We start from the raw sequence: 25,805 nt of genomic DNA, 5'->3' as shown, positions 1-25,805 counted from the left end.
AATGTACACAGTCTGAGCCGATAGGAGCCATGATAATTAGTTCACCTTTCGAGTCTTCTGGTTCTTGAGTCGTTCGTTCATTTCGTGACAGAATGACTCAAACTTCACTCAAAAAAATATTTAACCCCAAAAGTTAAACTTTATGTAATTCAATTGGATGTCAATTTTCCATCCAATTTAATCACATAAATCCAACGTAAAAGTTAACATTAGTTTAAGCCTAACCCATTTATGTTCAGTTAACATGAATGAATTAAATAAATGTTATGATATCTGCTGAAATAGGTTTTATTCTTGTATAATACATAGACTTTACTCATTTCGAATACATTATTATTATTTGTTTTATATAATCACCTTTTATGTTCTTAGGTTTATTAAATAAATTCTCAACACAGATTAATTTTTTTAACATTTATTGTCCAATAACATCCAATCTGACAAAAACATACTGTAATGCAGTGCTTAACAAATAACTGCAATAGCTTTCTGGTTGTGACTTTTTAGTTTTGTGTGCCTACAAGTAACAGGCATCAACAAGGAAACATAATTCAACATCAAACATTAATTTCACATTTTCAAAGTTACATTGTCATGTTACCTCATAGTATGGTTAACAATGTTCTCTCCTGATCTATAACACAAAAGTAAATGATCCCTTCTTTTTCTAAATGTTTGTTAAAACAATTAACAATGACCCTTAACAATAAAATGACAATACAATAATGAAATAACACCTAAACACAAAATGCAATGAAATAAAATAAATTTAAAAAAAGCAATCATTTTACTTTACATATCTAAAGTTTGCATCACTTTTTAATACATATAACAGGTTTACAATTTTCAGCATTTAGAACAGCAAAACAAGTCCTACTCACAGCAGATGGGAATGCTGAATTCCCAAACTCCTCAGTCGTGGCTTTAAAGGAAAAGTTCACCTGAAAATGAGCATTTACTCACCTTTCACTTGTTTCAAACTTTTATTGTTTTTTTTCTTCTGTTGCTCACAAAATAATATATTTTGAAGAAAGCTGGAAACCTTGACTTTCACTGTATTTGTTTTTCCTACAATTGAAGTTAATGTCAAAATATATTTTGTGTTCAATAGAAGAAAGAAATTCATAAAGGTTTGGAATCAATTGAGAGAGTGTAAATAGTGAGTATACTTTCATTTTTTACATGAACTGTCCCTTTAAAACCTTAAAGTGGTGGAATAAGTAGCATTCCACTTTTGTTGAACTATTTTAGTCCTCTAAACCAGTATTTCAGAAGAACATAAAAACATGAAAAACTACTATTCTGAGGCTGGAGATGTAACCAAGACAGTCTTAATACATCTGGAAAAGAAGTAATCCGTTGGCTTCCTGGACGCAAAAGTAAAATGGGTAACATATCCTGTTTTAAAAGTTTCAGAGATTAAAAAAAAGAAAAAAGAAAGTGCAGTCCATGGCATACTGGAGTTAGTGTCATCAGTCGGTAAAAATATATCTTTTAGGGCATTCTTGTCTAAAGGTTTTCAATGTTGTTCCAGTTGAAGGCATGTAGGCAAACAGTGAATGTCCTATTCACTGAAACATTTTAATTTTAAGTGCTTGTACCTTTGGGGACAGCTTGCTGCCATCTAATTTCATCAGTACCTTCTGAAAGAATTCAAATGTGAACTTGAGACCTTGAGGATAGCTTAAATTGAGAGCGTAGATCAGTCCAAAGAGAATTACTAATCCAAAGGAAATACTCTTTAGGTTCTCTAGCAGCGTTACACCCTCTACCACAACTCCAACATCACTTGGCTCCTCCTCAGCACCAGCACCTTCCTTGCGAATCACAAAAAGCCCCAGAGTGGTCTCAGAAATTCTTGCTTCTGCTTCTTTATGGTTGCTATTCTAAAATAAACAAGTAAATAAATATTAAATAATTTAATAACAATAAATAAATAAAACATTAATACTTTTAAATTTCAGTTAAATACTGGCAACATCTAGACTGTCAATGTATGTTAGGTTCTTTAGACATATGTATACAAACCTCGAATTCTTTGACAACTGTTGTCATGTCCTCATTGAAGTACACACACAGACTCTGTATGACACAATCTCGCTTGATGTGTATGTCACCACACTGAAAATTAGACAAAATTATACAATATTAAAATATAAAACCAACATGGGGGTAAGATCACAAGACCAGTGATGCATTCCTGATGAGGAAACAACACCCCAGACCTGGAAATATATCTAGCACATAGATGAAGTTTCTGAACAAGTTTTGTTACTGTTTGTAATGTAAATTTTTTGTGGCAATTGTACATTTTTGAGTGTTTTATATCTGCAATTATCTCAGCATATAAGCACACCTGAAGCCAACAGACGCCATCCTTTTCGCTTCAGATCCTTTCTGAGTGAGTCGATGAGGGTTCCTCTTGCTGATCAGCACTTCAGAGCGAACGAGTGTGTCTCCCGGTCCAGAGTGGGTCTTCGCGGTGGCAGACGGTCGAGCTGGGTTACTCCCTTGCCTGCGGTTCTTTGGGTCCGGTCCTCCAGAGCGGTGCGTATAGTTGCAACTTTCCTAAAAGAGCAACACAGTCGTGCAGCACGTCCTTTTCAGGATGGCGCTCCGACTGTGCGTTTCTGGATGCGGGGGTTTCCTGTCTCCGGATGATGGACACGATCACTGCATTGCATGTTTGGGGGTCCAGCATGTTAATGCGGTGCTCGCGGGCGGTTCATGTCGTCATTGCGATGCCATGACCGTTGCACAGCTAAGATCGCGGCTAACTTTCGCAAGAGAGCGAGCCACCCCAGTTGCCTCCTGTTCTAAAAAAGCAGCGGGCGCTCGGGCAGATCTGAGGGTTTCAGCGGGAGCTAATCCGCTGCCCACGGGCTCGCGGACCTCTCGCTCCTCACGGCGCTCCATCCAAGCTTCGGGTGGTGAGAGTGATCCGTCTAACCAGATGGTAGCTCTCACACTCGCTGACACCGGAGATCAGATGTCCTCCGCGGCATCGGAGGGTCGGCTTTCACTGTCCGACGAAGATCCGGACCCGCTCGCCCCCTCCGGGCAGGTGAGCGCTGTCAAATCGGATCCTGAAGCGGACATGTTAGCCGTGCTTTCCCGGGCTGCTTCGGACGTGGGGTTGGAGATGGTTTATCCCCCAGCTCCGCGGCCGGACCGACTAGATGGGTGCTACGTAGAGGACCAGAAGGCGAAGCCTTCGAAGCCTCTCGTCCCCTTCTTCCCGGAAGTGCACAGTAGGCTCACGCAGTCCTGGAGGGCACCTTTCTCTGCCTGTGCTGCGAGTGCCTCCACCCTCACCGCCCTTGACGGCGGAGCTGCCAGGGGGTGTGAGGCGATCCCGTCAGTGGAGCGCGCTATTGCGGTCAATCTTTGTCCGCGCGGCGCCTCTACGTGGCGGGGTTTGCCCCGCCTCCCGTCCAAAGCCTGTAGGTTGTCTGCCTCCCTCGGAGCCAGAGCTTATAAGGCTGCGGGCCAGGCTGCTTCTGCTTTGCACGCGATGGCCACCTACCAGCGCTACCAAGCGCAGGCGCTGGCCGAGCTGCACGAGGGCGGGTCCAACCCAAGCTTATTACATGAGCTGCGCACCGCGACCGACTATGCTCTTCGGACTACTAAGTCCGCCGCGTGTGCGCTGGGGAGGACGATGTCCACACTTGTGGTTCAGGAACGCCACCTCTGGCTAAACCTGGCCGATATGCGCGACGTTGACAAAGTTCGCTTTCTTGACTCCCCCATATCCCAGGCTGGCCTGTTCGGCGACACCGTCGGTGAATTCACCCAGGAATTCAAGGCGGTGAAAGAGCAGTCGGATGCGATGGGCAATGTCATCTATCGGCGTGGCCGTAAGCCCGCTCCGCCCGCCGAGCCATCCACCTCCGCTGTTCCTCGCCGAGGGCGCCCGCCAACGAGTGCTGCCCCGCCCCCGCCTGCGCCTCCGGCCAAGCGGGCGCGGCGTTCACCTCGAAAGCAGGCAGCCCCTCCTGCCCAGGGCACCGTTAAGTCCGGTAAACGGACCGCGAAGCGTCCCTGAGACAGGCCATCCGGAGAAGAGGAAACTTGCTCTTTCCCCGCTGGAGGGCGGGGCCCCGATAACAACGGTACTTTTCAGTGCCACCAAAACATCAGTAAAAGAGCACTTTTTCCCTTCCCCGGATGTGACTGCACGAGTTCTGCCAGTCCGGGACGCGCTGCCTTCCGGCTCGCAGACTCTACGTGCTTCGCCAGTGGCTCACGAGCGCTGGGTGGACGGTCTTCCTTCCCTCAGCCCTCCAGCCCCCTCTCCGGAGTCAGGGTGCGGAGCCAGAGCGAATCGCTCTCCTCCAGCTTTTCCGCGGGACCCTCGTGCTTCCCGGATCAGCACACCCACTCCGCGCTGCCCCACCGCTGGTACGTCAGCGATTGTAGCGATGACTCCATTAGCGAGGGCTCTGCCTGCCTGGTTAGCGCGGGCCAGCCCCTCGCGGTGGCTCATACGCACAATCAGACTCGGTTACGCGATTCAGTTCGCGAAACGGCCCCCCAAGTTTACGGGCGTGTATTTCTCCAGGGTCAACCCCCTGTCCGCCCCTGTCTTGCGAGAGGAGATTGCTGCCCTCCTGGCGAAGGGTGCAATCGAGCCGGTTCCTCCAGCCGAGATGGAGAGTGGGTTTTACAGCCCATACTTCATCGTACCCAAAAAGAGCGGTGGGTCACGGCCAATCCTAGATCTGCGCGTTTTGAACCGCTGTCTGCACAAGCTGCCGTTCAGAATGCTCACGCAGAGGCGCATTCTCCAATGCGTTCGTCCTCGGGATTGGTTTGCAGCCATAGACCTGAAGGACGCGTATTTCCATGTCTCCATTCTTCCACGCCACCGCCAATTTCTGCGGTTTGCGTTCGAGGGTCGAGCGTGGCAGTACAAGGTCCTCCCCTTCGGGCTCTCTCTGTCTCCGCGGGTCTTCACCAAACTCGCGGAGGGTGCCCTAGCGCCCCTTCGGCTCGCGGGCATTCGCATACTCAGTTATCTCGACGACTGGCTGATTTTAGCCCACTCGCGGGAGCAATTGATTATGCACAGGGACGAGGTGCTTCGGCATCTCCGCCTACTGGGGCTTCAGGTCAACCGAGAAAAGAGCAAACTCGCCCCCGTGCAGAGGATTTCTTTTCTCGGGATGGAGCTGGACTCGATCACCATGGTAGCGCACCTCTCCGAGGAACGCGCTCGCCTGTTGCTGAACTGTCTGAGGGAGCTCGACAGCAAACTAGTGGTCCCACTGAAGTTCTTTCAGAGGCTCCTGGGGCATATGGCATCCGCAGCCGCCGTCACGCCGCTCGGGTTGCTCCATATGAGACCACTTCAGCACTGGCTTCACGATCGGGTCCCCAGACGCGCATGGCACGCGGGCACACACCGGGTCTCGGTTACTGCGCTGTGTCGCCGCGCCCTCAGCCCTTGGAACGACCCCTCGTTCCTACAGGCTGGTGTGCCTCTAGGACAGGCGTCCAGCCATGTTGTTGTTTCAACAGACGCTTCCAACACGGGTTGGGGGGCCGTGTGTCGCGGGCATGCGGCTGCGGGCCTCTGGAAGGGTGCCCAGCTGCATTGGCATATCAATCGCCTAGAGCTGTTGGCAGTGTTCCTCGCTCTCCACCGCTTTTTACCGGTGCTGGAGCGGCAACACGTGCTGGTCAGGACGAACAGTACGGCGGCGGCGGCGTATATCAACCGCATGGGGGGTATGCGCTCTCGCTGCATGTCTCAGCTCGCCCGCCGTCTGCTCCTCTGGAGTCACCCGCGGCTGAAATCGCTGCGCGCCATTCACGTCCCAGGCACGCTCAATCGTGCAGCCGATGCGCTCTCACGACAGCTGTTACGCCCTGGAGAATGGAGACTCCACCCCGAGTCTGTTCAGCTGATATGGGCGCGATTCGGGGAGGCCCAGATCGATCTGTTTGCTTCCCCCGAGAACGCTCACTGCCAGTTGTTTTTTTCCCTGACCGAGGGCTCTCTCGGCACGGATGCACTGGCCCACAGCTGGCCTCGGGGCATGCGCAAGTATGCGTTTCCCCCAGTGAGCCTCCTCGCGCAGTTTCTGTGCAAGGTCAGGGAGGACGAGGAACAGGTTCTGCTAGTTGCGCCCCTTTGGCACAACCGGACCTGGATATCAGAGCTCTCACTCCTCGCGACGGCCCTCCCCTGGCGGATCCCTTTGAGAGAGGACCTACTCTCTCAGGGACAGGGCACCATCTGGCACCCTCGCCCCGATCTTTGGAACCTCCACGTGTGGTCCCTAGACGCGAGGAAGACTTAGGTAACCTACCGACTGCGGTGGTTAATACCATCACTCAGGCTAGAGCCCCCTCCACGAGGCGCGCCTACGCCCTGAAGTGGAGTCTATTCACTGAATGGTGCGTCTCTCGCAGAGAAGACCCCCGAAATTGCCAGATTAGTGTTGTGCTCTCTTTCCTTCAAGAGAAGTTGGACAGCAGGCTGTCGCCCTCCACTCTCAAGGTTTACGTGGCCGCCATCTCCGCTTATCATAGCGCGGTAGCTGGCGGCACCGTGGGAAAGCATAACCTGGTCATCCAGTTCCTTAGGGGTGCTAGGCGAATTAATCCATCTCGCCCCCCTCTCATGCCCTCTTGGGATCTCGCCCTCGTTCTCACGAGTCTGCGATCCGATCCCTTTGAGCCACTCGAATCAGTATCTCTAAGATTTCTGTCCCTGAAGACAGCTCTGCTGGTTGCGTTGGCCTCCATCAAGAGGGTCGGGGACCTGGAGGCATTTTCGGTCAGTGACTCGTGCCTGGAATTCGGGCCGGATTACTCTCACGTTATCCTGAGACCCCGCCCCGGTTATGTGCCCAAGGTTCCTACCACCCCCTTTAGAGATGAGGTAGTGAACCTGCAAGCGCTGCCCCCGGAGGAAGCAGACCCAGCCCTTTCTTTACTTTGTCCAGTTCGCGCTCTGCGCATTTATGTGGACCGTACTCAGAATTTTAGATCATCTGAGCAGCTCTTTGTCTGTTATGGCGGTCGACAGCAGGGAAGTGCCGTATCGAAACAAAGATTATCCCACTGGATTGTGGATGCCATTTCACTCGCTTATTCGAGTCGAGGTCAGCCGTGTCCCCCGGGAGTACGTGCACACTCCACTCGGAGCGTTGCATCCTCTTGGGCGCGTGCACGCGGCACCTCTCTAACAGACATCTGTAGAGCTGCGGGCTGGGCGACACCCAACACATTTGCAAGGTTTTACAATCTGCGAGTGGAGCCGGTTTCCTCAAGGGTATTAGGTAACCCTTTGGTGATTGAGGAGACAACTCGGTAGGGTGTTGAAACACGCTTGCTGCGCCATTCTCCCTAACACGGAGGTACGTGCGCCTTTTTTATCTGTCAGTAAAGTTCCCCGTCAGGTGAGCCCTGCAGATTCCTCCGTGGCCCCCAGCACTGACTCAGCGGAGGAGTCACTTGCTGGCCCACTACGTTGTAGGTCTGCCCGCTGGTCAGCCTGCGTTTTGGGTATAGGTGCCTGCTATGCGTGATCCCCACTAGGCGATCCCATATGCTTATTCCGCCACGGTTAAGTCCCCCCCCTGGACCCGTGTCTTCCCTCTCCGCTAACCACTCTTTGCTATGCGTACTCCCCCTTTTTAGGGCTAGTCCATAGGTAAATTCTGCCATCTATCCCCCCCTTGGGTAACGGATGGCCTCCGCAGCGTCCTCCCTATCGGGATTGCACGCTTCCCAACGTACTGTCGTATTTCCTAGAATTATCTAGATGCTCACGACTTCCCAAAAAATATATCTAAATCCGTAAAACTTCTGTTGAAGTAGGATAAATTAGGGCCAGGGACACGTTGGAGGACCGCGCCCCCCATGATGTGGGTGCGTCACGCTTGCTTGACTATCTCCTCATCGGGGGTGTTGGTAAGGTGCAGTCATTATGGCGCTTTCCATATTCTCCCATTCATGGCACTGAAGTTCCCCAACCGAAGGGGAACGTTCGAGGTTACAGAAGTAACCCTTCGTTCCCCGAGGAGGGGAACGGAAGTGCCATATTCCGTCGCCATAATGACTGTCCCTTAGCTGTTTGAAAGTCTCTTCAGCTTAAAAGGATGGCGTCTGCTGGCTTCAGGTGTGCTTATATGCTGAGATAATTGCAGATGTCGCACACCTGCGCAAGCTTACGCTGCCAATTAATTTCATTCTTTGGCCCGTTCAATACTCTCCAGATAAGCGGCTTCTGATCCGAATCCTCCCATTCATGGCACTTCAGTTCCCCTCCTCGGGGAACGAAGGGTTACTTCTGTAACCTCGAACGTTTTGTGTTTTAAAGAAAGTGATTTACAAAAACTGTTTTATTTGTCTGTATGGGGTGGAAGAAATGTGTGACACTGGAACCTGGTCAAAAATAGAACTATACTATAAATAGAAAATAAAACATATTAAATTGACTGATATTAATCTGCTGCATTTTTGTGTTGTGCAATAATTGTTAAAATAACATTAATTTTGTATTCATTTGTGATTGTTATTTATTATTATTGGTAACATTGACTAATATAGTAACTATAGTGATTACTGTTAAATGTTAAATATGAAGTAAAACTAGGTTGGGACAAGCCTTAAAGCAAACCCTTTTCTTGTTACACACCTATTTGAGTTTCTTTCTTCTATTCTGAAAAAAATATTTAGAAGAATGCTGGTTGGTGGCAACGATTAACATGTTTTTTTTCTCCCAACTATGGAAGTCAATGTGTACCAATAACCAGCATTCTTCAAAATATCTTCTTTTGTGTTTAAAAGAATCTCCTAAAAGTAAAAAAAAAAAAAAAAAAAAAAACATGAGAGAGTAAATGATGAAGTCATTTTAATTTTGGGGTAAACTATCACATTAATGAGAGCTTCATTGAACCTCAGCTCATGATCTCAGCTTGTGAATATTTTGCATTTGTTGCTGACAAAACACTTTTCAAATGCATTAATGAGAATTGATAACTTGGCCCATATTTATATAAATATATTTAAAATAAAATTAATGTTACATCTTAAAATTTTTTAAGGCGGGTTTTCAGTTCAAGGATTTTGGTTTATACTCTGTTTCCACAAAAGCATACTGACATGCTCATCAAGGAGTTTACAGAGCATTAGATCTGCTGCAAACTCATATGAAATGCGCGACATAGAGAGTGAAACTTATGTACTCAGAGTTTTAATGTATCTTTTAATGTAATGCAATTTACCACACCTTGTCTGCAACTGTCATGATGCGTGATATCTTCTGTCCAGAAGCACCTCCTTTGCTGCTGAAAACCTTCTGTAGATCAGCAGTGTATTTGTCCAGCTGCGCGAAAAACTTTGACAGAAGAGGCACAGTCGTTATCCTCATAAATTCTGCGTTTATCTGAAAGAAATAAAGCAAAGGTAGATGATGAAATGTAGATGTATTGTGGAGAAATGAATTGAAATTTAGAAAATAATTGTGTAAATATCACCAACACTTACTTCATTGACTGTGAACAGGACAGGCCATCTACTTTGTAAATCAGAAACCATTGGCAAGTCCTCAACCAACTCTTGTCGCCTATAGGAGAAGGTCAAGTGCATTTTTTCTTTTATGACTGCCTCATTATTATTTTTTTTCACTTCAGTTAAGAGAGCAATTCTTTCCTTCTCCATACTATCAGCTGTTTCTCCTCTTGGAAGGCAGGGAAGGAAATTCACCTCAGCCTTTTTTGGCTTTTTGATGTTTGATGCTGCTTTACCCCGACCTTCACGCTTGTTCCTAAGTGAATTTACAGTGATTTCTGGGTGTCCAATCTTGCTGAGTTTTGAGCGGAAATTAGCCATCTTTATCTTTAGATAGTGTTTCCATCCTTCATGACCAGTGCAAGTTCCCTTTTCCCTCAAGCAAGGGTGGACATTTATCAAGGCTTCAGCTGCCTGATCAAGCTGACTATCAGTGGGGTATGCAGCATACCTAAAGATCTCCTCAGCCATGCCTTCAAGAATGTCAGATCTTAATTTTGGTGGTGGAATAAGTAGCATTTCACTTTTGTTGAACTCTGTGTCAGCTCTCTGAAGCTGAATTTCAGCAGAACAAGAAAAACGAGGAATTACAAAAACCTGAGGCCAAGAACTGGTTCTTGACTCCGGAGACTTAATCAAGACAGTCTCGGTGCTGCTGGAAAATGAGTCCTCAGACAAGTAGACTTCTGAGACTGAGTCAAATTCACAAGGGCTAGCATGTCTTGTGTTAGGAGAGTCAGAGCTACAGGTTGTCTTGTGCAAAGGAACAAGAATGCTGGAACAGGACGGTACATCAGGGCCCGGTTTTTCAAAAGGTTTAATCCGGATCAAATTGATCCAGATTTAGTAATTCTGTTTTTGCGATCCGTGATCACATAATCCAGCTTACTTTTTGAGCCAGTTTTTCAAAGCAACATTGGATTGGATCAATCTGATCTGGATAGGAACTTTTCAGGATCACTAAATCTGGATTACCAGTGCTCAAACAGGATAGGACATCTCAATGTAGAACTTTAGATATGTAAAGAGCGACAAGTAGAATAGCCAGCGTGGGGTCAATATAATTTTTTTTTTTTAATTAAAACTAAGAAAATGTAATAAATATTAAATTAATAATAATAATAAATAAGAAAAACAAGAAAAAGCCCACCCCATCCTCTTTCAGCAGTCCACTCATCTGAGACCTACAACACAAACACAGTACATTGAGGATATTTATAATAAGTTTCAAATATAGATGTTAATTTAAAAAAGACGTAATGTCAAAAACTCCACAATAATCTCAGACTTCCTCATCTGATGTGAAGCGTATCCTTTAGGAGGGGGATCTCAAGTCTGGCCTTGGTTTGCTGCAGTTTGGTCACAGTCAGTTGTTTCTCTGCCAGGTGAAGCTGTGCCTCTGCCCTTTCAGTCTCTTTTTGCAATTGTTGAGTCATTGCCATTTCTTGCATTTTTTGTTTATTCTGTAATCATTGCTATCATCATTAATAAATATTCTAATAAGAAAAATATTTTCCATTGAATGGAATATTTTCCATTCCATGAATACATGTGTATATATATATATATATATATATATATATATATATATATATATATATATATATATATATATATATATTAAGGGTGGAGCCGAACCCGAATACGGTATTCGGAAAGGCACGAATAGCGTGTTTTTACGAATACTTGATTCGAACAAATACTTGAAAAATTATTTGTATTCGGGAGCAAGAAAAACACTATATCAAAAAGCAGCGTTTCCTCATGAGAACACATGCCCGCGTGAGTGAGTGAGTGAGTGAGAGAGAGAGAGAGAGAGAGAGAGAGAGAGAGAGAGAGACACGCTTAGTACAAAATGCGCCAAAGCCCGAAACTGAAAGCGAGACGTGACTTTTAAGGGGCTGTTTCATATGGATTTATTAATCATTCTTACTGTTCAGTGATCGCAAACTGCCGTGGTTTATTAAAGACGCAAACCTCTCACTGCACGTCAGCTGCGCGCCTTCAGCAGACCTCCTCATTCCTGCAGCACGAGAGATTTGTGATTGTTTATGCGCACCAAAAGTGGCGGATCTGTCCGGTAAAATATCTGACTGCGTGTCACCGCATCCCTAAGGACTGTTTGGCGAAATATTTGACTGCATGTCAATGCATACCAAACGACTGACACGATATAACTAGAGAACTCTCCACTGTGCTACTGGGTGAAAGCGTATGGCAAGCCGTTTTAGCATTTAAACCTTGTTCAGACTATCCATAAATATATTTAGAGATATCTCTAATTATATTTTGACTTGTCATAATATAATTCGACTAGTCAGATTGGAAATATCTGCAAATATATAATGACTGACTAGTCATATTCCTCTATTGACTTCCATTGAAAAATATTTGCAGATATCTCTAAATAAGTTTTGACTAGTCACAATTGTAATTAGATATATCTCCAAATGAATTTTGACTAGTCAAAAATCCAATTCAAGATATACAACTGTAATTAGACTTTTAGTAAATTAATTAGAGATATCTTCAAATATATTTGTAAATATCTCTAAATATGATGAATTAAAGATATCTCTAAATGTATTATAACTAGTAAAAACTCAGAGATATCAATTACAATTGTTACTTGTCAAAATTCATCTGATTTCGTACTAGTACAATTGTAATTGCAGATATGTCTAATTGTCATTCTGAGTAGTGGAATTATAATTATGACTAGTCAAAATATAATTAGAGATATCTCTAATATATTTAAGGAGTCAGAACAAAGATTTAAATGCTAAAAAGGCTTGCCATAGAGAGAGCTTCTCACTGAACAGAGCAGCAGCGATGACGTAAGCGTGCCGAGGCCCGATATGGTGTGAGCGCGGGCCGTCGGGGGAGACCGTCGGTTGTTTTTATTCTGTCTATTCAGTGTCCTTCAACAAGAACGGTGGTGGTGGGGTTTATAATATTCACAATGGTATTTTATTAGTTGTTGGTTTAACCATGGATGAGATAATGGCTTCTATGTTATTTTCTTTTCAATGACATTTCTTATCACATGTTCAAAAACAACAGCCAATATTGCATATCTAATTTATATAATGGGTATAATTAAACAATACTTTCACTATACCGTAAATTAGAAGTGTAATAGAAAAAATATATATTTTTGCGCCATTTTGAATTTTACTCGAATACAAATACAAATACTTTTCCCCCCTCAACAAATACAAATACAAATACAAGTACTGGCTGCTCCGCACATCCCTATATATATATATATATATATATATATATATATATATATATATATATATATATATATATATATATATATATCAATTAGTGACGGAATAAAATGTATTGTTTTTGGTCAGTTTTGACAGCTGTTTGGGGGATTATTTTATGAGGCCAAACTCTTTCTACTTTGCTGGAGGCCTATACACAGGGGCGCAACTGCACATTTACTGAGGGGTATGCGATTTCAAGTTTTGCGCCCCCCTTAACCCCCACCCCCCACCCCCTCTATTTTTTTTATCATCAACATGTCAAAGTTCTGAACGCAACTGAAATTGTATGAAATAGTAAAAGTATAATTACACTAATGTAAAGTCACACTAATGTAAAGAATTACATCTCATCCCAACCCAAATTTCTTCTTAGTTCCGTTTTCCGCACCAAATGATTATAGCACCTTGACATGTCTTGTTTTTGTACTTTTTGTACATTTGTCAAAACAAAACGATAGATATGGGAGGCAAAAGAACTTAAAATGTAATCACTTCTCACATGCATATGTGAGGGGTGTAAGATCTGTCTTCGCATGAACAATTGACTGAAACTGCTATCACACCTTTTACAAAGTGAAATAAAAAAGACTGTACAATGTTTAAGATAAAAAAATAGAGAAAAACTGCCTGAAATGTTTTATTTTATCAAAATATTATGGGCCAACTTTTTTGGAACTAAATTGAACTAGTTTTGAGCACAAATCCAAAAGGTTACCAAAATGCCTAATGTATCAATATGATATTTAATAAATTTATAAAAACATGTATATGGTATAAAAATGGATCTTTATAGGATTAATAAACATCTCAGTTCCAAAAAATGTGAATATTCTGATTATTTGTTCATGTGTCAGTTTAAACCAGGGTTAAGAATCATTATAATCAAATATATAAAATTTATATAGGGGAATTTTTTAATCAAAATATGATTTTCTATTTTGTCTGAAACATATTCAGTAGGCCCACACGGAATCTGCGTGCGCAGAAATCAGCAGTTTTCTACAGATTTTTAGCCCATCATTGAGTCTTTGTATTTAATTGTGTAAATGTGTGTACATTTAGATTTACTCAGTTTTTAAATTCATTTTACTAATATTATTGTAATATAATAATAGTAATATTAAAATGTTCATATGATTTATTTACAGTTGGTAAAGTAGTATTTTCTGCCTTTCAGTAGAAACATTAATAGATATATGAAATACTTGCTTTGTTTACCAAATAAGTGGATCTAATTTGATTTGCATTGTAAATATTAAATAAAATTGAAGATATAATTTTTTATTCCATATATATATATATATATAGTTTTTATCTGTTTTTAGTTATGATAATCCTAAAATCATTCCGCAGATTTTTTACAAAAGTCCCAGCAGAAATAGCAAAAATATTTAGCAGATTCTGTCTGGCCATAATATTTAGGTATGTACTTTTAAACACACATTTTGTTATTACTCTTATAATTATATTACTCTAAGTTATTACTCTTATAACTTTTGAGCTCAACTGTAAGTATGATTTGACAGTTTATTTTGATAAAACTTTTACATGAACTTTACACTTGGATGTGTGACTGCATGTTTTTGTTTTAAATGAATTTTAATTAAAACGTGTGTGCCAACGAATGCAATTCATACCAATAAACCCTCTCGTTTTTGCAAAATTAATTCTACCATATTTTACCATTCTATCTGCTCTTCTGTGTGTGTATTTTCCGGTATTTCTCCCGCATATTGTAATGTTTCTATAAAAGGTGAAAGTAGCAGCTACACAGAGTCGATCTCATGTGATATAATTGCAAGAACTGTTTAAGAGAATTAAGCTTTCGCATTATTTTGGATTGACAGCACGATGAAATTGATGTAAAAACGGCCGCATTCACGTCTTTTCCAGTAAAGCTTTATGCGTCTATTGCCGCCCTTATGCAGCCTCTGAATCAGTATAACGGTGCTGAGTGACGGACGCGCTACATAGTGACAAGGACGGCTTCTATACACGCGATTTGAAGATGCATGAAAGCGGATACTTTGAGATTTTGTTTTAAATACAACTAATATTATGTTAAATTAGCATAAACAAAACAAATTGTCATTGCATTTATGTTAAGTAAAAGCCCATGCAGAGACTGAGTGGGGATAATGAATAATTCATTATATGGCAGCCCGTCGCTCCCAAAAACATCAGAAGTTGATTAAAAGTATGGTAATAATAGTGTGGGTTAAGCTTACCAATCCCTTATTATCCAATTTGTCATGGCAGTTTTCATTTTAAGGCATTGTTTGTTCTCTTTTTGTTTTCTATTTCGAGCTCCACGTCTCTTTACTTTTCTCTCCATTTTGAACATGTGACTTTAACCGAGCAACGGATCAATCAAAAGGTCAACGAAGAGGGAGGGGTGGTATAATTTTGTATTCAATAAAATACAATTGTATAGTCATATAAAATGCAGGATAAACTTTTTTTTTCAACCAAAAATATGTATTTATTTTGTTTAATATGTATAATAACAAGCATAATTTCAAAAATAGTTTTGGCAAAATGGCGCCCCCCATGTGTGGCGCCCCTATGCGCCGCATACATTGCATACCCCCTTTTTTCGCCACTGCCTATACAGAAAGGCTAAATACGTTAAAGCCAATAATCACTACAGCCTGACAGATGAACAAATAAAATTAAAACCTTATGAATAAATAGTATATCTCGTGAGATACTGCATGATCCAAAAATAGTATTGTTTAATAAATTTTTTAAGTTTTCTTGACATTTTAGGCATGAAATCCACGCTAAATCCACCCTTCTGATGGGATCAGTTTAATCCATGTTTTTTGGATCAAAGTGATCCAGATCCTACAAAAAAGGTCCGAAAAACCCAAACTAAAGGTTTGATCCGGATCAAAACAAAGATTGGATTACGTGATCTAATCCGATTATGTAATCCGTTTTTTCTTTTGAAAAACCCATTTTCAAGATTTGATCCAATCCCTTATCCAAAATCCTAGTGGATTACTTTTGAAAAACCGGGCCCCAGGTGCAGTCTCATGCATGCAGGAGTTAAAGTCATCAGTTGACAGAAAAATCACTTTCAGGGTATCCCTGTCTTCAATTTGAGTGGTTGATGTGAGATTCATGTATTCATTTCCAAAGTCCTTATCTTTGTACTGGAGCCTGAAATTTTGCTTTACACCAAAAACAGTCATTATTTCAAGGACAAGTTCATCCACAGACTTTGGGATTCCTGTCTTAAGTGCAAGCTTTCTTGCATCTTCATCCCCACCAAAAACAATCCTTAGATTGACTGGACTCGACATCTTTCTTTTTTCTATAAGAGGGTATGAAGCAGAATATGACAAAGTCAGTAATACAATTTTATTACTTATTATACACAAAACACTTGATAAATACATTACCTTAAATGAGGATGTGCCTCTTCAGGGTCACCATTCGTCTTCCTCCTACCATATAATCATACAGTGGATAAGCATCCGTTAGCTGATCTAAATCAACCAGGGCAACCTCTCTATCAGGAGAGACAGTTAACTGAAAAGCTCTAAAATGTTCTTGATACCATGCACACAGTACCTTCACAACAAAATTCAGTCTGCTTTTGACAATACAGATTTGAAGAATTTCAGCAAACTCTGGGAGCCCACCTGCTGACCCAAACGAAATCAGCATACCAGTTCTATAATTTATTCCATTGTTTGTCACATTTTTTGCCAGATGAACTTCATTAATCCCTGGATATTTCTGTCTTAAGCCTTCTACCACTTCCTTGTTTAAAACATCCACAGAAAGTGTGGAGACACTAGTAACTTCTAGTCTGGACTTCTTAAGGCTACAAGAATGGATCTGATAAGCGATCATTTGCTGGTGTTTGGCAGCCAGTGTGAGCGTTATGTTTTTAAAATAATTTGTGTGGCGAGCTACTTTCTTAAAGAAGCTATGTTTCGCCTCAAACCTCATAGTCCACTGCCCTACTAGAGGTCCAAAAAACTGAATCATTTGTGGATAATGCTCCACATAATGATGTTTTGGTAACAGTTGTGCTGGAAAAAGTTCAACAAATCTGTGTCTGTGCTCTACAATTTTGCAGTTTAAGTAGGCTACTGTTTCTTCGTTATGAATAGGGGCTACAGCAAGTTCAACTATTTCTTTTAAATCAAGAAGTATGATCCAAGCAGGCTCAGTCTCTGGTATCAAGTCTCCAATGATGAATGGAAGCAATCTCATTAAATTCCAATTTTCATGTGCGTTACCTCCAATTGTCTTCTTGGAGGCATATATATATATGGAATAACATGTGGTTTATTGGTTTTATCACCCCACTTATAAGGGAAGTTCAAAATCAATGAGTTTAGAGTATCAAGAGACAGGTACTTCTTGGAAACAAACTCTTTCAAGCAAAGTGCAAGTTCAAATGGTACAATACCCTCAAACAGGTCGTGTGCAATATCCGGTGGATAGCCTCTAGTAACATGAAAGTGAGATAAATTCTCTGTTAACACACAACCTCTTTTTACTCCACAAAATGCTACAGAGTTTTCTTTAGCAGATGCTACATGTGCATCATGAATTTCCTTTGTTCTAAGGGCAAAGTCGCCAGTCAGAACAGATTCAGCTTGAATCTCCAATCTCTTCCCTATGCAGAACCTGCAAAAGTACTCACCAGAGAAGCTTTCTATGAAGCCTGCTAAACTGTGGGCCCCTAAATTATCTGCAATGACAGACTGGACTGTACCTTTCACAAACCGTCCAAGCCCTGGAAGGTAGACACCGTGACTCTCTAAAGTAATCAATTCCTGTAAAAGGGGCTCCAAAATTGTACCATATCCATATGACTTTACATGTTCAGTCTTGCATAAAACTGCCAGATAGATAGATGAAAGTGTGGAGCTGCATCCAGGTGGCAAATTATTCAAAATCCAGTAGACCCCACAAAGTTTATGCTTTTTACGTGAAGTGCCTAAGGGGTTGCAGAGTTCAAAATCATCAATGTACAATGACAGTGATATTTTTAATTCCTCTCCACAAAAAAATGTGTTTTCCTTGCAATAAAGTCCATCTCTGATTGACCTATACTGCTGTTCTTTGTCTGCCCCTGAATCAGTTTTTTGCTTCTCGTGGTCCCCAATAACACACTGTAAAATATCACTGCAACTAAACAACAGCTGAAGAGAAGGCAAAATTGGTATATACTGATAGGTTTTTCGACTTTTTTGATTAAGGATAAACTCAATTGGCTCTACAACTGTTACATGTTCTTTGTAGAATTGCTTCCGCTTGAAAGCAGTGGCAAGGGGACCACCTTTTTCTATGGCTTTAACCAAGGGATTTGACCTGCCTGCTGCTTCAGAAAGCTCTTGAATGACAAATTCATCAATTTCTAAGTTGTGATTTTTAAAAATGTCAGAAATTATGCTACAAGTGACTTGATTTGATGCTGAAGTTAATGAATAATGTAGTTCCTGAAGTAATTCATCAACTACGGTGGCTGGGACATGCAAAATGTTTTCTAACTTTAATAAAACAAGGGCAATATTAAGAACACTTCCCTTAAAAACATCTTCATCAGTATTAGCATCATTGCATGACTCTAACACAGATTCTGTTGAACATGTGGGTAAATCAATGGGAGAACTGGCTGACTCTTGACAGTCTACAGTGACTGTGACAACAGTTAATTTAAAGTCAGTTAGACAATGTGGATTGTGCTTCCTATTTTTGTGTGTATGAAATGTGTTATAAATGTTACTTTTAAATGTACACTCTTTAAATACACAAGTCAGTTTCATGTTTACGCAGATGTTCATTTAGATGACTAAAGTAATCTCTTTCATTTGACTCAATGCATGTACACAGCTGACATGAAAATGTAGCTAACTGATTTTGTTTTGAAGATGACTGATCAACGTGTGCACAATATATATGACTTAAAAGGTTATTCCATGATTTAAATGTGCAAGGACATGTATTTTATACACAAGGATGCCTGAACCTTGCCCCAAAATGTCCATGTTTGAGCTTAGAATGTTTCAATAACTCATACCTACTGGATACTTTCTGTGCCACACACTTTACATTGCCACATTCTCAAGACTCACATATCTAAAAGTAAAACATGTGAGTGTGAGAAAAGTAACAATTTTACAAAATAAAACAAGATATATATATTTATATATATAAACAAAAACACTTACTGTAATTGAGTGATTGTCCCAAACTGGAGACAATGTGGAATGTCACAACGATGAGATCTCTGAAATGGTAAAAATGACATATAATTAGAGTTTTGTAATGAAATTACATTTTTTTAATTAAAAACAAAAATTGCACGATCAACTAACTTTTACATACACAATATGTTTTAAATAAACATTTACAAGTAGCTGCTAACGTTAACGTTACATTTTTCACTTCCAGTACACGACTGTAGTATGACATAATCCAACAATCTTGTACATGCAACTTTCAAATAATGTCGAGTTTGTACAACGCTTCGTCATATTTTTAAAGCATAAACATGAGAAATATAAAGTTACGTGGAGATTGCTAACATTAACGTTAATCTATTATTATTAAGTTACGTTACAAGTGCAGTCTTCCTAAGATGAATATAGTAGACCATATATAGCTTAAAGTGACCCAAATTGCAGATAGGTGATAACAGATTAATATATTTTACTAGAAATGATAATTTTACTAGAAATTATAAAGTTTAACGTGTTCTAACCATAGACTGTAAAAATAGTCAACGTGCTTGCAAAGTGAATTACGTCGAAATGATGCAAAATTTTTCTGTTTTGTTTTTTAAATCATGCAAGCAATCTGCTTCACTGAAAAAGGATACACATAACTTACTCAAACGATGGTTAATTTTAAAAATGCAAGTGACGGCCGAAAATATCCAATGTCAGCTAATTCGCTATGTGACGATGAATCAATATCAATCGCATAAAAGAATCACGTCTTAAAATAGTTTACACATCAATCACAAATGAATAAAATATCTTACCTTGTATACTCTCCCGATCAGATCTTCACTGTCACTTCTCTGCTACCGTTATCTTCCTCGCGCTTAGCCCGCCGGCTAGCCCGCCTTCAGTGTTCCTAACCGATGCGCATGCCCGTCCTGGCGCCTTCAGTGTTCCTAAGCGATGCGCATGCCCGTCCTGGCGCCTTCAGTGTTTTTAAATTACGCGCATGCGCAACCTCTGCATTCGCTCTTTACGGCAACCAATTAAGTATAGTTTATGTAATTTGAGCAGGTTTGTTTCGAGTCCATTAAATTCATGTTGAGACAGCATAATTTGAAACAATAATAGTTATTTTATACTTTTTTAAACAAACTCTATTTAAATTGTTTGCTTAATTTCAATTACAGGCAAGAATCTTTTTTTTTGAGTGAAGGATGTCCCATCTCACCTTTTCTTTTTAATATAGCTGTTGAACTTATGTCATTATATTTAAAAAATTGAGAGTACACTTTAGGTATTGATATACCTGGTAGGACTTTTAGTTTAAGTCAGTTTGCTGATGACACTATTAATTCTTAAAAAAAGGGAGGTGCTCCCTTTAGCTCTTGTCAAAATTTCTGTTTCCTAAAGCTTCTGAATTCACCTTAAACCTAAGAAAATGTGGAATATTAACTATTCTGAATTGTACTTTAAGAGAATTAGAGGGTATTCTAGTAAAAGAAGAAGTTAAATACTTGGGAGTTACCATCACCAAAAATTCTGTTAATAGAGAATGTGCAAATTTTAATATTAAAATGGATGGCGTGAAAAAAATCCTTAAATTATTGGCTAGCTAGAGACCTTTCCATATAGGGTAAAATTCTTTTGACTGGGATTATCTAAAATTATATATTTAACTTATCCTTTATATACTCTTCCCAAAATAGTTAAATCTATAAATTCAATATTATTTAAATTTATTTGGAAAAATAAATCACATTATTTACGTAAGAATCATATGATCAAAGAGTATGGAGGTTTAAAAGCTATCGATTTTGAATGTCTTCATGGCACTTTTAGAGTTAAATGATTGAAAGAGTGTTTAGTTAAGCCTTATTCAATATGGTATCATATCCCAAATAATTTGTTTAAAAAATTGTTGGCATTGAATTTGTATTAAGATATGATTATGATTGTTCAAAACTTCCTTTGACGCTGTCTAATTTTCATAAGCAAGCACTACTTTTTTGGAAAATGATATTTACCCATATTTTTTCCCTCATAAATCCACTCTTTGGAATAAAAGGGCTGTTATTATTAACAGAAAATCATTGTTTAAAAGTGACTGATACAATAAAGGCATTATATTTATTAATGATTTGTTAGATGAAAATGGACTGCTACTATCTCAAAACGGATTATTAAATAATTATAGAGTTAAAATCACACATAAAGGTTATATTGAAATTTGCGAGGCTATACCTATTGATTTGTATAGGTTAATTCAAAGTAATTGTTTTTATCTCCCATGTATACTTGTAACTTTTCTTCCATTTTTAAAAATATCAAATGTTAATATTTTCGATGGTAAATGTAACATCAAGCTTATTTACAAACAATTTAAACGCTTATCATTGGTGATTTTAAGTGTCATCATCTAGGAGTTGTTAAACCCTTAGTAGAGGACAAAGCTTTTACCTTTTCTCTTAAATATCCTGTAGCACCAAAGGTTAAGGAAACTCATTACAGAATTGTGTTCAGGATATATCCTGTGAATTAGTTTATTCAAAAAAGATTTAACTTTGATGTTGACAAGTGTAGATCTGCTCCAGAAACACTCGATCACTTTTTTTTTTCTTGTGAATTTACTTTTTAATTCTGGTTTGACATCCATCCTTGGCTTTCATTTAAGAGGATTTAAGTCCCCCCTGTTGTTCTAGAAGATATTTTATTTTACAAAGCTGATTTACATTTTTCTTTCTCTGATGTTGTGAACTTTATTTTACTAATGGGTAAATGTCATATTCATTGCTGTGAGTGGAAAAAGTGCAGACCCTCTTTTAGATGTTTTCTTTCTGAGGTAGAGAAAGTGCTTCAAAGCTTCAAATACTTCAGAAAACAAAGTAAAATAGCTGAAGCTCTCTTTACTTAATTTTTAAAACATTTATTTTCATAATGTTTTGTTTGTCCTTTGATGTAGATCTTTTGTACTGCTCCTTGCTCCTTGTTGCAGTTGTAACAATTTTAATTTATTTTAATGGTAAATATGCCTTGCGATGTTGATTGTCCCCTGTTTTGTGATGTAAACTTTTTGCAAAAAAAAAAAAAAAACGAAAAAAAAAAAACTTAGACTTAGTGGATTAAACAAATCAAAATTGTGTAAAAATGTTTGGATTAAAAGTTTTGATCAACTTCAAATACTGAATGTCTGTGTATTTGAGAGAGAGAGAGAGAGAGAGAGAGAGAGAGAGAGAGAGAGAGAGCAGATATGTTGTGTGAGATGTGAAAAGGAGTGTGAAATTTATGATGTCCTGACTGCAACAGTAAGTGGCAAAAAAGCTGAACAAAAAAGACTTTTATTTTGGCGTGTTGTGTGACGTCATAAGGCTGCGCCGCTTCCGCGTTGCAGTTCAACTGGAGGAAGGTTTGTTTCACAGCTTAACACAAATATAAACCGATTGATTAAAGTTTCAGGTTATTCTTTCGATATCATATACCTGCGGTTGACTATTATTTTAATCCTTTATGCAACGAAGTACTATTTTAATAACAGAAATCGAGGGCAATTGTTTGAACAACATAAATGTGTGTAACGTTAAGTGTTTTAATGAAGGTTTTATTTATTTACTAGCATAATATCATTCCAAAATAAGTATACATATATATATATATATATATATATATATATATATATATATATATATATATATATATATATATATATATATATATAAGAAATGGAGAACAAGTTTTTATTAGGTCATTTGTTTGTGGCTATTGTTTCTTGCTCAGACTTTCCTGATTTATTTTTGTTTATCACTCTCATATAAAGAAACTGTTGAAGCAAGTGTTGAAGAGAAGTTATTTTGCTTCTGTTCATTGTTTTGTTCATTTTAAACAGGATAAAGTGCCCAGACACAGAGAAAAACTCCTGCTGAAGCGACTGATCTCCATAGAGGTAAAGTTGGTTTTATATTCACACATTCGTTCATTTAGCAGTCTATATATTGTTTACCATGTTACTTTGAATATTCGATTGGAATTAGCATGCAAGTGTGACTTGAAAACAGCATTAACACTGTTTATTTGACTGTGAACATGTTGTACTTTGATAATCATTGGCTGCTATTATGATTTCCCTATTTAGAATTTGCAATGAATACTTTTCTGAAATGATATTATTAAGGGGAATGTCTGAATATCAGAATATAAAACCAACTTTACCTCTATCTGATCTCCACACTGTTATAAAGATGGCGTTTATTAAAGAGGAGAGTGAAGATGTGAAGATTGAAGAAACATTCACAGTCAAACAGGAAGATCCGCAGGAACAAACAAGTTAGTTTTCATTCAGATATATTTTAATAATAATAATACTAAATTAAATCCATGTTGCAGCCCTGAGTGTGCTGCTTAGTTCTCCTAAATGCACATAAGCACTCATTGAAAGATAGGAACGAGTTTCTTTTGTTGCTTGTTCTCATGTCTTTTGTCATTATTTTAAGTATTATTAGTCTCCCATTTTCTCTACCTTCTTAAGGTTATTGCTTTTCTTGTTCTCCTACTGTGTGTAAAGCACCCTTGAGCACTGGCGCTATATAAAATAAATAATAACAATCAATTTAAAAAAAGTTCACCCGAGCTGACAATATTTGACCTACAGTATTCTCATAAAAGATATCTGCTATTACAGTGATAATGTTGGCTTGGTACTTTCCATTTGCATATGTCGGGTAGATCACAATTCCCTTTTTTTCATCAACTTCTTTATGGGTTTAAACTTGTTTCTAGTAGTTGTTTCTAGTTCTCACAGATAGTATCAGAGTTAGAATTAAACCTTTATTATAATAACTAATTATCAGGGCTATTGTGTTTAAACAGAGTTTCCGCGGAGTCTTAAAATGTTTTAAATTCCAAAATCTAAAATTTGCCCCTAAAAAGTCTTAAATTTACTGAAATATTGTGTTGTAGGTCTTAAATCTTTTTTAAACAAGTCTTCATTTTCCTGTGTTCATGTTTTGTTACCCAATTTGGTCAAAACCCATACAATCACCAACAATCCATCTCAATAAAACTTTCAACCTTTATTTAAAAAGGTCATTTTAACTCTATTTATCATAATGGTAAAGACAGCTGAGGATATCCACCTGGACAGATTGTTTTGAATGGATTTAGTTTAATATAGTTTTTAAAACTTTTAAAACATTTGTTAATTTGTTTTTTTTTTTTATTTTAAAGAAAGTTTATTTTGGAAAAAAAGTGTGTGGATCCAAGTCGAGCTCTCTTGTTTTTACACAATATTTAAGATCTTTTGCTAAGAAATATCTTAAATATTTTTATATCATTAATATTATTAAATATTATATATAAAATATTTATTGGTAGGACATATACAAATCTTTTTTCATCAGGGCCATTTGAAAAATTCCTTAGTCTAAAATTTCATTCATAATAGTCTTAAAATGTCTTTAAAAGTCTTAAATTTAACTTGGTGACACCTGTAGAAACCCTGATTTAAAGTATGTCAGAAAACGTGGATGACTCTAATTTTAAATATGCTGAATGAAAATGGACACTAAAATAATTAATTATTATAAAACATTGTACAGTATTCTAAACTATATGATGATGTTGTAGGACGATGTGAGACAAAACAAATTATAGTGGAACAATAACGTTTAGCATTGCACTGACTACAACTGGCCAACAAAATAGTCTAAAAAAGACTTCTGCTGCTTAAGAAATGGATTACAGCATGCTGATGATGTGCATGCTGATTGAGTGTGAAGTTCATCAATATTGACCATATTCTTCACGTACCAGCAGGCGCCGCCATTAAAATCTTTTTGCTTTTTAAAGAATACATTTTTAGATCCTTAAAACAGTGTAATGCTGCTTGTCTTTGATCTTGTGGGGGAAACCGGAGCACCCAGAGAAAACCCACCCCAGCTCGGGGAGAACATGCAAACTCCATAGCTGTAAGGTTTGGAGCTTATGCTGCGATTCTGAACAAATAGTCGGAAACAGAAAGCAGTTGAAGGATGGCGTGTTTAAATCCATTATTTATCTGACTCCATTGTAATTAATCTGACTCCATCAAAGTTGTTATTATCATTGATAAAGAGAAAGAATCTCAAAGCTTAAAGCAGGTAAAGTTGTTTATTAAGTTACATGTTTTAATATACAGACAGTAGAATGAAACAAACTAACATACTGTATAAAGAAATTAGCTGTAACTTGCACTGCTGAGCAACAAAGACAGTGAAACTCCCTTTGTTAGCAAATGAGGCTACGCAGCCTTGTGCGGGAAATGCAGAGTAAAAGCCATACTCCCAGATCAACACTTACCGTTCCTTATTATACCCTGAGCAAAGCATTGTTAAACATGAGTGAAAATCAACCCCCAAAACGAACTGAACATGAGAGCACAGCAGAGGAGATAAAGTGGGTGAGATGAACATTAACATACTCTCCTCAGGCCATGACTCAACAATAGTAAATATATTGAAATACAAGCAATCAATGTCTGTGACAAAGGAGTTTGTCACTGGCCTGCGGCAGAGCTGTACACCCACATATTCACGCACACACACATAACTTACCTTCATTCCACCAGCCGATCTACCGGGTGCACACGGGAAATTGCGCTGTAATAAAATCACATACACGCACAAACACATTATATACTCCATTAATCCTTGCATATTCTGACACGCCATAAACCACACCGCATAAATTTGTCTTACCTGTGTGTCCGTTTGTGTTTGTTCGTCTCGTTGTGTCCCTCTTCCGGGTTGCGCAATCGCGGCTACGGGAGGCAAAAGGG

General features: G+C 39.3%; 3 protein-coding genes and 1 long non-coding RNA gene across 18 annotated transcripts in view; 1 reads left to right on the top strand and 3 right to left on the bottom strand.

The window, feature by feature from the left end:
* LOC148680790 (uncharacterized) overlaps positions 1 to 25,805 on the bottom strand; it is a 796,717-nt gene that overhangs the window by 78,488 nt on the left and 692,424 nt on the right. The gene's annotated exons all lie outside the window — the stretch shown is intronic.
* Positions 1 to 25,805, bottom strand: part of LOC148680839 (uncharacterized) — a 785,675-nt gene that overhangs the window by 455,887 nt on the left and 303,983 nt on the right. The window lies entirely within an intron of this gene.
* LOC148680884 (uncharacterized) overlaps positions 1 to 25,805 on the top strand; it is a 42,894-nt gene that overhangs the window by 6,317 nt on the left and 10,772 nt on the right. For 6 of the 13 annotated variants that reach the window (XM_088650257.1, XM_088650262.1, XM_088650266.1 and 3 more), the window contains exons 1-3: positions 22,353 to 22,403; positions 22,881 to 22,937; positions 23,233 to 23,317. The exons of 3 other annotated variants lie outside the window; for them this stretch is intronic. In XM_088650257.1, the coding sequence (XP_088506383.1) occupies positions 23,233 to 23,317 (85 nt within the window). In that variant the 5' untranslated portion in view covers positions 22,353 to 22,403; positions 22,881 to 22,937. Of the gene's footprint in view, positions 1 to 22,352; positions 22,404 to 22,880; positions 22,938 to 23,184; positions 23,318 to 25,805 lie in introns of those variants that run through there. 4 more of the 13 variants (XM_088650258.1, XM_088650264.1, XM_088650268.1 and 1 more) reach the window with 2 other exon arrangements.
* LOC148680885 (uncharacterized) lies at positions 400 to 25,805 on the bottom strand. Of its 3 annotated transcripts, XM_088650581.1 has the most exons (7): positions 25,726 to 25,805; positions 25,582 to 25,626; positions 10,679 to 10,712; positions 9,505 to 9,583; positions 9,248 to 9,403; positions 2,029 to 2,121; positions 400 to 1,886 (listed from the first exon to the last, which is right to left on the bottom strand). In XM_088650581.1, exons 3-7 carry the CDS (start codon positions 10,681 to 10,683, stop codon positions 1,569 to 1,571), a joined length of 651 nt encoding a protein of 216 aa, XP_088506707.1. In that variant the 5' UTR covers positions 10,684 to 10,712; positions 25,582 to 25,626; positions 25,726 to 25,805; the 3' UTR covers positions 400 to 1,568. The 3 variants fall into 3 exon arrangements, with proteins under 3 accessions (XP_088506707.1, XP_088506708.1, XP_088506706.1); XM_088650582.1 differs by lacking the exon at positions 10,679 to 10,712; XM_088650580.1 differs by lacking the exons at positions 25,582 to 25,626; positions 25,726 to 25,805 and having other exon boundaries at positions 9,505 to 11,031.

This window comes from Danio rerio, chromosome 4 (genome assembly GCF_052040795.2).
Source record: "Danio rerio strain M-AB ecotype USA chromosome 4, GRCz13ab, whole genome shotgun sequence".
NCBI classification, from domain to species: domain Eukaryota; kingdom Metazoa; phylum Chordata; class Actinopteri; order Cypriniformes; family Danionidae; genus Danio; species Danio rerio.
Note: the sequence above shows the minus strand (reverse complement) of the source record. Positions and strands in the feature narration are given on the sequence as shown.

What these genes read in the sequence shown, in the direction of transcription:
- LOC148680885 (XM_088650580.1), bottom strand. Translation starts at nt 10,047, where the DNA reads ATGCTACTTATTCCACCACCAAAATTAAGATCTGACATTCTTGAAGGC. An exon ending in TCCTGTTCACAGTCAATGAA is followed by an intron (nt 9,404 to 9,504) that starts GTAAGTGTTGGT and finishes TATTTCTTTCAG; the next exon opens with ATAAACGCAGAATTTATGAG. An exon ending in TCATGACAGTTGCAGACAAG is followed by an intron (nt 2,122 to 9,247) that starts GTGTGGTAAATT and finishes TCTAATTTTCAG; the next exon opens with TGTGGTGACATACACATCAA.